The 13,138-nt window shown below is 38.6% G+C and overlaps 1 protein-coding gene across 2 annotated transcripts in view; it reads left to right on the forward strand.

The window, feature by feature from the left end:
- LOC121385438 (protein quiver-like) overlaps positions 1 to 8,650 on the forward strand; it is a 73,431-nt gene extending 64,781 nt beyond the window's left edge. For both annotated transcript variants that reach the window (XM_041516119.1, XM_041516120.1), the window contains 2 exons: positions 5,946 to 6,086; positions 6,718 to 8,650. In XM_041516119.1, coding sequence (XP_041372053.1) covers positions 5,946 to 6,086; positions 6,718 to 6,941 — 365 coding nt within the window. In that variant the 3' untranslated portion in view covers positions 6,942 to 8,650. The remainder of the gene's footprint in view (positions 1 to 5,945; positions 6,087 to 6,717) is intronic.
- Positions 8,651 to 13,138: the final 4,488 nt, after the last annotated feature.

Consider the following 13,138-nt stretch of genomic DNA (forward strand, 5'->3'; position numbering starts at 1 on the left):
TTAAAAGTCGTTTCATCTTGCCTCTAGTGCATAATTATGGACAGCCGACATCATCTGGAGACTACAGTAATTTCAATGCAACGAATCGTCTGCTTCTGTTAACGAGACAGACGTTTTAGCCGAAATAGTTCTAGTAATGGTGCCTACACTAAAGACGTAGTTTACGGCGTTCTGCCAGTGCACACGGCACAAATAAACCCTAGCCACGTACAGCTATTAGGCTTTCACAGGAGCGGATATAGGCTAGCTTTGTTGTCGCACCCAACCAACTTGAAATAACTATACTGATGGAAAGAAGTGAGGGATCAAGCCAACATTCAAGGGACATTCCCAAATTTGATGCATTGTAAGATGTTCGGACTAATAAAATATTTTTACGATTAAACTTACATATTAAATATATTTTCTTGCTTAGAATATTAGTGTCTGTATATTCAATGTGTTTCTGGTCGTCTTAATATTTGTAAGAAGCTTAAACTGGATTTTGTCTTCAAATAATTTCGTACGTACGAAAAAATATTTTTTAGGAAATAAAATGAAATTTAAGCTAGTACAAATATTAGAACGATCAGAAACACGTTTAATATACAGCCACTAATATAATATGCAGAAAAGTGTATTTGATATGTAATTACAGTCTTTAAAAAGGCTCTGTTAGTCGATAACATCTTAAAAATTGCAGCAAACTCATAAATGTCCCGTTAATAGAAAAAAAAAAAATCGGCCTTGGTGGTGTCGTGGTTAAGCCATCGGACTACAGGCTGGTAGGTACAGGGTTCTCAGCCCGGTACCGACTCCACCCAGAGCGAGTTTTAACGACTGAATGGGTAGGTTTAAGACCACTGCACCCTCTTCTCTCTCATTAACCACTAACAACAAACAACTAACCCAATGTCCTGGACAGACAGCCCAGATAACTGAGATGTGTTCCCAGGACAGCGTGCTTGAACCTTAATTTGATATAAGCACGAAAATAACTTGAAATGAAATGGGAAAAAGCGACTGCAAACCAAACTCTCATCCATGGTTTAGCCAAGTGATAAAGCGTTCGCCTGATGCGCAGTCGGTGCTATCCTGTCTGGTGGGTTTGGGATCGATCCCCGTCGGTGGCCCCATTGGGCTATTACTCGTTCCAGCCAGTGCACCACGCCTGGTATATCAAAGGCCGTGGTATGTGTGGGATGGTGCATATAAAAGATCCATTGCTACTAATGGAAAATATGTAGCGGGTTTCCTCTCTAAGAATATACATCATATTACCAAATGTTTGATATCCAATAGGCAATGACTAATAATTCAGTGTGCTCTAGTGGTGTCGTTAAACAAAATGAACTCGTCTAGGGTGTCAAGAATAGTGTTGGGAATCGGTTGTAATTCGTCATCGATTATCGGTAATCATCGGTTGGCACACACTAATCAACTTTCGATGACAGTCTGTTAGAAATATATGAATATAGAACATAAGAAGGATTTGCATTATTTAGAATATACACCTATTGTCCAGCGCCCGTTTCACGGAAGCGATCTTAGCACTAACATCACCTTAATACTGTATGCATTTAAGGTGATCTTAGCGCTAAGATCGCTTTGTGGAACGGGGCCCTGTTCGTCGCGTAAAACACTCTACAAATTACTAATTTTAAAACCTGTTCAGTATCTCTTTTCTTTGCATGCACGTGAAAACAAGACCAACCTGTAACATAATTACATCGGATCCATCTTACAAACTGACAATTGCAGTTAATATTTCCCGCGACAATCGATTATGGAGTTTTATAATCGATTATCACATCAGCAGAGAGCATCCGATCAATTATCGATTAAAATCTTTCATTGGAACAACAATAGTCAGGAGGTTAACTGTGTTATTGACATTCAGTTTTACATGACATCTTTGTACGTTAATACGCTTATACTGACATTGCCACTGGAATTTGGGACCCAATTCATTAAACTCTCGTAACTTTGCGATCTCACAGTTGAATGCTAAAAGACTTACAAAGAGGATGCTTTGTTGTCTAGCAGAGCCTAAGAAAAAAGAAAGAAGTGTTTTATTTAACGACGAACTCAACACATTTCATTTACGGTTATATGGCGTTAAACATATGGTTAAGGACCACACAAATAATGGTAGTACATACCACGGCCCTTGATATACCAGTCGTGGTGCACTGGCTAGAACGAAAAATAGCCCAATGGGCCAAACGACGGGGATCGATCCCAGAACGACCGCGCATCGAGCGAGCGCTGTACCACTGGGCTACGTCCCGCCGAGTAGCAGAGCCTAAGAGACAGTTGTGCATTAGGCCCAGTTAAGTCAATGTATGTTACCTAAATACATTCACTTAAGTCAATGTATGTTACCTAAATACATTCACTTAAGTCAATGTATGTTACCAAAATACATTCACTTAAGTCAATGTATGTTACCTAAATACATTTACTTAAGTATGTTTATGAATATGAATATGGAGCCTGGTCTACAATATTAAGTATTTGTTATTTCTTTCTCCATAAGGGTACGAAACAAGGGGCAGGGGAGGGGGACAACTGCCTCCCTACCGCTGGAGCAAAACCTCAAATTCGGGCAAATATTATATAGATATGCGAACAAAATGTGCTTTTTTGCCATTTATTTCCAGCATTCTATCTGCTGGTTATTTATGTTAATATGAATAAATGTTGTTATTCAGATTCGGGCATTTTCGTTTAATTCGGGCTAAAACCAGCCTGGCTCTCATACAAAAATGAGAGCCCGTACGCCTATGTCTTTCTTTCTATATATATATGGTGGGGCAGGACTCAAAGGCAGACAGTATTCCACGGGTAGACAAAGATGGCACTAACTGTTAGGTACGGTAACTAGCTCAGTCGATAACCCGGTGGTTATGACAAACGATCGAAACCCGCACAAGGAACCCATTTTAAAAAAATTGTTTTTCCTCCATTCCAACCATTGCCTCACAACTGGTTTAATAAAATCCTATGGAAAAGTATATATATATAAAAGATCCCCCCCCCCCCCCCCACACACACACACAAAAAAATAATAATAAAAATAAACAAATAGATAGATAGATAAAATAAAATAAAATAAAATAAAATAAAATAAAATGTAGCATCTTTCATCTAAATGTTAATGCCAATTTTATTGGCACCGTATAAGTCTCAAACAGGGCAGGAATTAGCCCAGTGGTAAAGCACCCGACTGATGCACGGTCAGTCTAGGATCGATCCCCGTCGGTGGGCCCATTTATGCTGTTTCTCTTTTTTAGTCAGTGCACCACGACAGGTATGTGCTATCCTGTCTGTGGGATGGTGCATATAAAATATCCTTTGCTGTTCGTGGAAAAAAAATGTAGCTGGTTTCCTCTCTGAGACTGTATTTCAGAAATATCAAATATTTAACATCCAACACAGGCACGAGTGAGCAGGGAGGGCTAGGGGTGCTAGAACCCCTCCAATAATTCTGAGCGAGACGTAACCCAGTGGTAAAGCGCTTGCTTGAGACGCGGTCGGTTTGGGATCGATCCCCGTCAGTGGGCCCATTGGACTATTTCTCGCTCCAGCCAGTGCACCACGACTGGTACATCAAAGGCTGTGGTATGTGCTAGCTTGTCTATGGGATGGTGCATATAAAAGATCCCTTGCTGCTAATCGAAAAGAGTAGCCCATGAAGTGGCGACAGCGGGTTTCCTCTCTCAATATCTGTGTGGTCCTTAACCATATGTCTGACGCCATATAACTGTAAATAAAATGTGTTGAGTGCGTCGTTAAATAAAACATTTCCTTCCTTTTTCCTTCCAATAATTCTGAATAAAAAATATTATTGGAAATAAATCTTATGGCAGAGAAGAATTTTACTTGTAGAATGCAGGAAATTGCATTTTAGGACATCTAGTTTTCAAAATTTCACGCGGGAACATACCTCGAACCCCCTAGAAACTTTGCTTTGCGCCCTCGATCTTAGTCAGCACCCCCCCCCCCCCCCCCCCCCCAATGTCTACTTGCTTCCACCGTGCCTGCCACAGCTGATGATTAATAAATCAATAGGCTCTAGTTAGTCGATAGCCAAAACAAACTTTAATTTTCTTTACAGAATGTTTGTATGAAAGTACTAATGGACTGACATTTATAATTCTCCTAACCTCGTAACCTATTTGCCGCGGCCAGTAATGACAGTTTTAATATTAGCGCTATGCGTCAGCTTGCTAGTGAATAGTAATTTGCAAAACCATCGATATGCATTAACCCAAAACTACACAGCGTTATATTTGGAGTAAACAGATTATACTATTAATGCGGCATTTGTTTTTTTTAGCTCCTCAGTTATTGCGTTTGAAAAGCTCTGCAAGAGAATGCATAGCAGCAAATGAAATCCCATAGACGACGATAGTAACGCACAAGCGGCTTGAAAGAATGAATGAATGAATGAATGTTTAACGACACCCCAGCACGAAAAATACACCGGCTAATGGGTGTCAAACTATGGTAAATGCAAAAACAGTGATGAACAACATCAATATAAAAATTCAAGATTCAAATAAAAACACAGTGTAAAGAACTGTATAAAAATACAAATATCACAGATAGATACGGACTTTTACTCTAAATTTCAATTTTGTGCTGTATTGGCCATTCTCGAAGAGAATGACAAACCCCTGCATCACGGTGAGGTTACAGCACGCGCAGGGGACACAAGCGGCTTGAAGGGATATTCCTAAGTTTGCTGCATTGTTTCCGACTAATAAATTATTTTTACGATTAAACTTACATGTTAAATATATTTTCTTGTTTTGAATATCAGTGTCTGTATATTCAATGTGTTTCTGGTCGTCTTAATATTTGTAAGAATCCCAAACGGGATTTTGTCTTCAAATAATTTCGTACGTACGAAAACATCTTTTTTAGGAAATAAAATGAAATTTAACCTAGTGCAAATATTAGAACGATCAGAAACACATTTAATATACAGACGCTAATATTTTATGCAGAAAAATATATTTGATATGTAATTACAGTCGTCAAAAAGTCTCTGTTAGTCGATAACGTCTTAAAAATTGAAGCAAACTCAGGAATGTCCCTTTAAACTTCGTGTGCGATGCGTGTGTCTGATAAAGCTGTATCCTAACCGGTCGCAAGCGACGCGAGCGATACGAACGATTATTTTAGAAATCATTGATTTTAATTGCCGTATCCTAACCGGAATCGTGCGACGCGACAGATTTAGGTTAGGATACGGTTAGAATACGGCATTTGAAATCAATTATTTCTAAAATAATCGCTCGCATCGCTCGCGTAGCACGCGTCCAGTTAGGATACAGCTTTACGGATGCGACCAGCCGCAATGAAATAATCGTATATGGTGTGTATTTGCCTAAAACGCAGGCCGCAAACGCAACATTCGGAACGCACGCATGCGCCGCATGCAGTCTGTTTGAGTCTTTCTCTCTGCACCCTTTCAATCAACGTTTAAACCATAGTCCGACGCCATATAACCGTAAATAAATTGTGTTGAGTGCGTCGTTAAACCATAGATATAAATAAATAAATAAAACCTGGTCTTTTTAAAAATATCATTTCATTTCATTTCAACTTATTTTCGTGCTTATATCCAAGTAAGGTTCAAGCACACTGTCCTGGGAACACACCTCAGCTATCTGGGCTGTCTGTCCAGGATAGTGGGTTAGTTGTTAGTTGGTTAGTGAGAGAGAAGAGGGTGTAATGACCTTACACCTACCAATTGAGCCCTTAAGAACTCGATCTGGGTTGGAGTCGGAGCCGGTACCGAGAAGCGAACCCTGTACCTACCAGCCTGTAGTCCGATGGCTTAACCACTGCGCCAACGAGGCTGGGTTTTAAAACATCTTTATTGACGACCACTATCATGGATTTAGACTTCCTAATTAGTTCTTTAATGAAACATCTTGCTTTGTCTATTGCAGATCCAATCACGTGTTACACGTGCGAAGGGACGGCAGTGAACAGCACGTGCGCCGACCCTTTACCCGTGAAGAAGAACACGGATTTAATAAAGAAAGAATGCGGAAGGGGTATCTGCTTGAAGTGGACGTTTTACAGGGGAGGTAATTAATATTTTAAAAATGAAATTAATATACACCGATATTTAATGACACCTGAGAATATTTTAGACTACGGCTGCTTGGTTTGCTATTTTTGCACGTGCGTATATGTGTGTGTGTGTGTGTGTGTGTGTGTGTGTGAGAGAGAGAGAGAGAGAGAGAGAGAGAGAGAGAGAGAGAGAGAGAGAGAGAGCTCTCGATTAAACAAGGATCTTTTATTTGGTTTTCCCATGGGTTGGGCAGTACGTACCACTGCTTTTTATGAGAGTGGGATGGGGAGGGAGGAAGAGAGGCAGAGACAGATACACTGATGGCGAGACAGTGCACAGGAGAGAGCGACCAAATGAGATACCGCGATAGATATATATTGAGAGAGAGAGAGAGTGAGAGAGAGAGAGAGAGAGAGAGAGAGAGAGAGAGAGAGAGAGAGAGAGAGAGAGAGAGAGAGAGAGAGAGAGAGAGCGGTGGGGTGGGAGGAAGAGACGGAGATGGAGATGGCGAGAGAATGGACGGAAGAGTTCAACAAATGGAGATACGGAGATAGATATATATTGAGAGACTTGTTTTTCTTGCAATTTAAGGATAGAAATAAGACACTTATCTACAAATATAAATTCTTCTCTCTGTTTTGTAGGTACCTTGTTTATGCAAAGAACGTGTTCTTCGGATTTAAACTTTCACCTCACCATGATCGATGGCGTGTGCCGCACGGAGCGCAACGGAAACGGATACCTGTGTATGTGTGGCAGGAACCTGTGTAACGGCAGCACACGACCGAGTGCCAGTCCACGAATTTTGTTCCTATTACTTGTTTGTTACACATTGATATCTCAGAGGAGGTTGCTATGGACACAATGACGTCACTTCGTCCAAGGATGGACAGATGTGTGGGAATAAAACAAACTCTGCGACTGCTAGTGTCTCGGTCTGGCTGTGTCAGTTTAGTTTCGTATTTTTACCGTATTCCTCCGAATTAACTATGCATTTTAACAATTCAAAAACATACAAATTAATGTGTATATATAGTTTGTGAGAAAAAAACAACAACCCGACGCTGGTAGTAGTTCCTGTATGTATATATTCCATCAAGGGCGTAGGAAGCGAAGTGTGAGTGGGGGCAACGTATTCACCCAGTGCTAGTGTACAGAATTAGTACCTTTCCTCTACCAAGTATATGGCACCATAGGTAACCGCCTAAGTAGCCTATGTAGTGTTGTGAAATAAAGGTAGGGTGGGATGGCAGGCCCGCGCGCAGAGGGGGGTGCGACGGGTGTGTACGCACCCCCCCTCCCCCCAATTACTAAAGGTCCACTTTTCTCTATTAAATTTAAATAACATTACGTAATCGTTGTTGTTTTGAGGTGTTATTTTTATGTTGATTGGTCCCATCACGAGCAATTCGCACCCACTCATTAAAAATCCTGCGTACGGGCCTGGATGGGATAGGAGTTCCAATCTGTCATACACACACGTGTGCACCCACGCGCGCACATAGACCTATACACATCCATGCACATAATAAATATGGCCTCAGACCACAGTTATCTTCCCATTTTGGTTGACCAAAATCCGGAAATATGACCGCGCAAGTAGTCTGTTGTTTGACTGTGATTATTTCATGGCAGACAGCTTGGAAGTGGCAACTATCAAGCTGAAGTTGACAGGCGAGAACATGTCGTTTGCAAATATTGAAGACTTTTGTGGTAATTCCGACCAATTCAGAAGTAGTGCTTTTAGTGCAAACTGGATGTACTAAGACCAGGTTTAGTAGGTGTGTTTGTTTAAACCAATATCCCGGGAGAAAGAGCTGGACAACAGGGGTTGTCATTTTCATGGTATGTTTCCATCAGACAGGCAAATGTACATTAAACAAATCCATGGGCCTGCTGATATTAATAAACAAATGTTACAGCCACTAACGCTATATAGAAACATATAGCGTAATTAATTGTGGTCTGTGGCCTGATATAGCCTACGTTTCGAGGGTGACGAATTACAATGTTCTATGTGCACAAAACCTCATTTTGAGAAAACGCCACTTGAAGTTTGGAGCTGCCATATCGGAGTCATAGAGAGGTCTTTGCAATAGCTTTAATATAACAACTGTTTCTTACAATACCATATTCTAGGACTGTTTACTATGTAGATAATTTTACTTTCTATCAAATAGGATGGATAACAAATTTTTGGAAAAATTGCAGATAGAACCTTGTAATTCTCAGGCCACGGTTTGTCCCCACCCACACTGTGTAACAGCTTCCTTCTCCTTTGAAAATATCGACATTTAGCTGGCTTGCTGAAAGAGCATAGACGTAGTTCTATTGTGAATAAAACCTTCTTTCATTTATTCCTTATACTTATATAAATATACTCAACAAAACGTATTAAGGATCAGCAGATATGTTTGGCATTTTTCTTCAAATACGGTAAACCAATGCGGTGTTTCGTGGCCTTAAAGGCATATTGTCACAGACCACTGACCTATTAAATGGCCTAACAAAGTATTACCTAAACAAATATAAAATTGATTTGTCCCTAAATGTACTTTATTCAGCCATCTATGTAACCACCATACTCCACTTACTAATGATATTATGTAAAAAAAATTAATGAATTATGGCAATGGTCCATATTTCAAAAACTAATATTGCCGAGAGGGTTGACATGGATTTCACTCCATCATGGTTCAAATTAAGATGATGCGATAGCTAGATTTGGTTTCTAAAAATTAATGTAATTATCATTTATTATCAATATTTAGAGAAATAAGGTCCTTAAATCTGTGACAGTATGCCTTTAAGCTTAATGATTTAAACTGTAACAACAAAATGATAGAATAGAGTAGATGTTTAACGACACCCCAGCACGAACAATGCATCGGTTATTGGGTGTCAAACTATGGTAAATGCAAAAATGTAATGATGAACATAAAGATAAAAATGCAACAGTTAAATACAACAAAATAACATGTATCGTTATTAACCAACTTGCAACGAAATCTAGCCGAATGTGCATTTCGGTAATTTTCATAAATGCACAAAACGGCAACGTGTGCAAGTTTTTTTTTTACATGTATCACGGGCCACATTTTACTGAAACAATCTTTAGAATGGAATAGAATATATGTCTAATGACACCCCATTACGAAAAATGCATCGGCCATTGAGTGTCAAACTTTGCCAATCTTTAGAAGTCCCCCGTGATTAAAGGGACAGACCCTAGTTTCAACCCGTGAAAATTAACATTAAGTTTAGTTAAAGGGACAGACCCTAGTTTCAACCCGTGAAAATTAACATTAAGTTTAATTAATCTACAAACCTGTAACACATTTGGATAACGTTACAATTGAGTGAAACTTGAGTGAAATGATGAAATGATGAAATACCCTCTAAAAATAGACTAAAACTCCCAACTCCATACCTGTTATTTCTCAGACGCACGTGCGTTTTTAAAATATGGGAAATGCATTTTGTGATATTAAAAACACCAGGATGACCAAAAATACTTAAAATGTACGGAAATGGATAAACTAAACAATAAAATCTAAGTAAAGTTTGATTTCAGTTTGCCTTAGTGTTTAAAAACTAGGGTATGTCCTTTTAAAGATTGATAATATAATATGACCCTAACAAAGAATGACCAAAAGTCCAGTGACCCGTAATTAAGTTTGTTGAGTATATTTGTAAAGTAATTAAACTGAGCGATGCAATAGGTGTTGTTATACTATTTACTATCTATATTGAAGTGTATAGTGATTTTTTCACCTATCAGAGTTTTACATATTATAGACCTTTATGCGTTTATCTTATACATAGTTTCTCTTTAATTTAGATGTTATATTATTGTGATTCACGATTCAAATATTTTGCCATTCGACAGTCTTCGGTACATTTCGGAGATTTTCGGTCAATTACGTGAATTTCCATACGCAACCAATATTTTCTATACCCATGACGCGAAACCTTTTGCATTCTGGGATGTCTGTGTATTGTATAGGTGTTTTTTTTAATTTGTTTGTTTGATAGTGTTTTTGTTTGTTTGTTTGTTTGGGTTTTTTTTTTTAGGGGCTGGGGTTGTTCGTGAGGGAATATCTGTTTTATAGAGGTATGGTTGAATGCATTTTGGTGAATGAAGATAATTACCCTGGTGCATTATGGAAGTTTACAACAACAACAATAACAATAACAAATATAACATAAACTGTCCAACATACATGTACCTTTGTTTGGTGCGACAAAAAAAACTTGAGTTACAAATTATACTATAACTTACATTCTCTTTTAGTTATTCAGATATTTATTTGTTTGCAGATATAGCAATACATTTATGTCAATGATTTATGTGTTTTAGATGTTATTTTAATTATGCAACATTGGTTGGCAAAAATACGGATGTTCAATTAATGCCTTTTCACTGATCTGTTCTTACAGTGCGCCACAAAAGGTTGTCATACACTGTTACCTGTGGTTAGCATGGGGACGTTTAGATAGGGTGTAGTGCCCTTACACTGGCCACTCCCAAGTGACGCCCGTGTAATGTAGTCACGTCTGTGTTAAGTGATATAGATGGCGGCCTACATTGTGGTTGTATTTATGGGGTTCGTCTTTGTACACAATATTTAGCACAAAGTTTATATGGCCTCAGATTACAGTTATCTTCCCATTTGGTTGTCCAAAATCCGGAAGTTTCACCGCGCAAGTAGTCTGCTGTTTGACTGTGATTATTTCATGGCAGACAGCTATGAAGTGGCAACTGTTTCACTGAAGTGACAGGGGATAGCATGTAGTTTGTAAACATGTGTAACTTGCTGACATTGAAGACTTGTTTGTGGTAATTCCGGCCCATGCAAAAGTAGTGCTTTTTGTGTAAAATGGGTGTACTCCGGTCTGGTTTAGAGGGTGTGTCTGTTTAAACCAATATGCTGGGAGAAAGAGCTGGACAACAGGGGTTGTCCTTTTCAGGGTATGTGTCCCCCATGCAGGCAAAGGTACATACAAAACCTCACGGGCCTGCTGATATTAATAAACATGTTATAGCCACTAAGGCTATATAGAAACATATAGCGAAATTAATTGTGGTCTGAGGCCATATGGCAGTCGATTGGACCTAAGCGCAGAAAAAGATCCTTGCGAAGTGCGCTATAGAGTAAGTCTAAAGAAGGATATCGGCAGTACAAATCAAAAGAGACGAAGCAGTCAGAATGATTTGAAACTGTTAAAACCGTCTTGCTTATTATAAATATACATTTAATACATTAATTTGTGAAAATATGTGGGGAGTGAGTGTGTGTGTGTGTGTGTGTGTGTGTGTGTGTGTGTGTGTGTGTATTTGTGCGTGCGTGTTTATGCGTGTGTTTGGGGGAGGGGGAGCACTGATACGGTTAAAGGTAAACAAAATTATGTTTGACTCCTACAAATGAAATGTTTTTGTTTTGGTTAACGACACCACTGGAGCACATTGATTAATTAATCATCGGCTATTGGATGTCAAACATTCGGTAATTCTGACTCGTAGTTATCAAAGGAAACACGCTACATTTTTCCTAATGAAGCAAGGGATCTTTTATATGCACTTTCCCACAGACAGGAAAACACATACCACGGCCTTTGTCCAGTTGTGGTGCACTTGTTGGAACGAGAAAAAAACCCAATCAGCTGAATGGATCCAACGAGGTGGTTCGATCCTGCGACGCAAGCACCTCAAGCGAGCACTGAACCGACTGAGCTAAATCCCGCCCCTCCTACAAATGAATGAAATAATGAATGTTTAACGACACCCCAGCACAAAAATAGAGATCGTCTAGTGGGTGTTGACTCCTACAAATATTAAAGGCATATTGTCACAGACCACTGACCTATTTAACGGTCTAAGTATTACCTGAACAACAATAATTTGATTTGTCCCTAAATGTACTTTATTCAACCATGAAAACTATCATACTCCATTTATTAATGACATTTTGTAAAAATAATTAAATTATGGCAATGGTCCATAATTCAAAAACTAAAATTGCCGAGAGGGATGACATATAGCTAGATTTGGTTTCCAACAATTAATGTAATTTTTATTTATTATTTTATTTTTAAAGAAATAAGGTCCTTAAATCTGTGACAGTATGCCTTTAAACCGACAGAAAACAGATGGTGTGCATAAATTAACACCACAAAGAGGCATGCAGGAATACCTTTTTTTCAATGTTTTGAAATAAGTTCACAAATATCACAAGGTAACGTTTACCATTAGCCGTTACACCTGTCGTATTATCTGCGTGTGATTGGCCTAAATTTCAAAACTACGAGTCTCTCTCTCTCTCTCTCTCTCTCTCTCTCTCTCTCTCTCTCTCTCTCTCTCTCTCTCTCTCTCTCTCTCTCTCTCTCTCTCTCTCTCTCTCTCTCTGTGTGTTTGTGAGCGCATGTACGCGTGCGTGTGTGTGTGCCTGTGTTTTACCATATTAAAAAAAAAAATGCCGAAAAAAATCTACTAGTCCTTAATTAATTGTGTTGAGTATATATCATAGAGCGTCGAGCATCGGGACACGTGTCTTTAATTACGTCCTTCCTAAACGTTTCGCATGGCACGCAATCAAATTGATCTTTCCTTTCTTTTTTCTGACGTTCAAAACTCCTGGTAGCAGTCATGTGCTTTAATTTTTAATGTAATTGCCACTAGTAGAACTTAGTTATTAATTAAAAATTAATTATTTAGATGTGATCTATTATATCGATAAGATAGAAGTGACTTCTGAGTTAGTATGACTCATATTAACTCCTTTTTTGCAATGAAACGCTGAGAGGTACATTTGGCTAACAACATCACAATTTGTTTTTTATTATTTTTTGTCACACATATTTATAGTTTGTACCATTTCATATACTTACTTTTTTTTATGACGCCCTATGTAATTGTTTGTGAGTTGGGGTGTCGCCAAATATATATTTAGTTTTTAGAATTATAAAAAATGCATTTCGTGATATTACAAACACCAGAATGATTAGAAACATTTTGCAAGTACGGAAATAGAAAAATTTAAACAATAAATTCTAATTACTTATTTC

The sequence above is a fragment of the Gigantopelta aegis genome, chromosome 11, assembly GCF_016097555.1.
Source record: "Gigantopelta aegis isolate Gae_Host chromosome 11, Gae_host_genome, whole genome shotgun sequence".
NCBI lineage: Eukaryota > Metazoa > Mollusca > Gastropoda > Neomphalida > Peltospiridae > Gigantopelta > Gigantopelta aegis.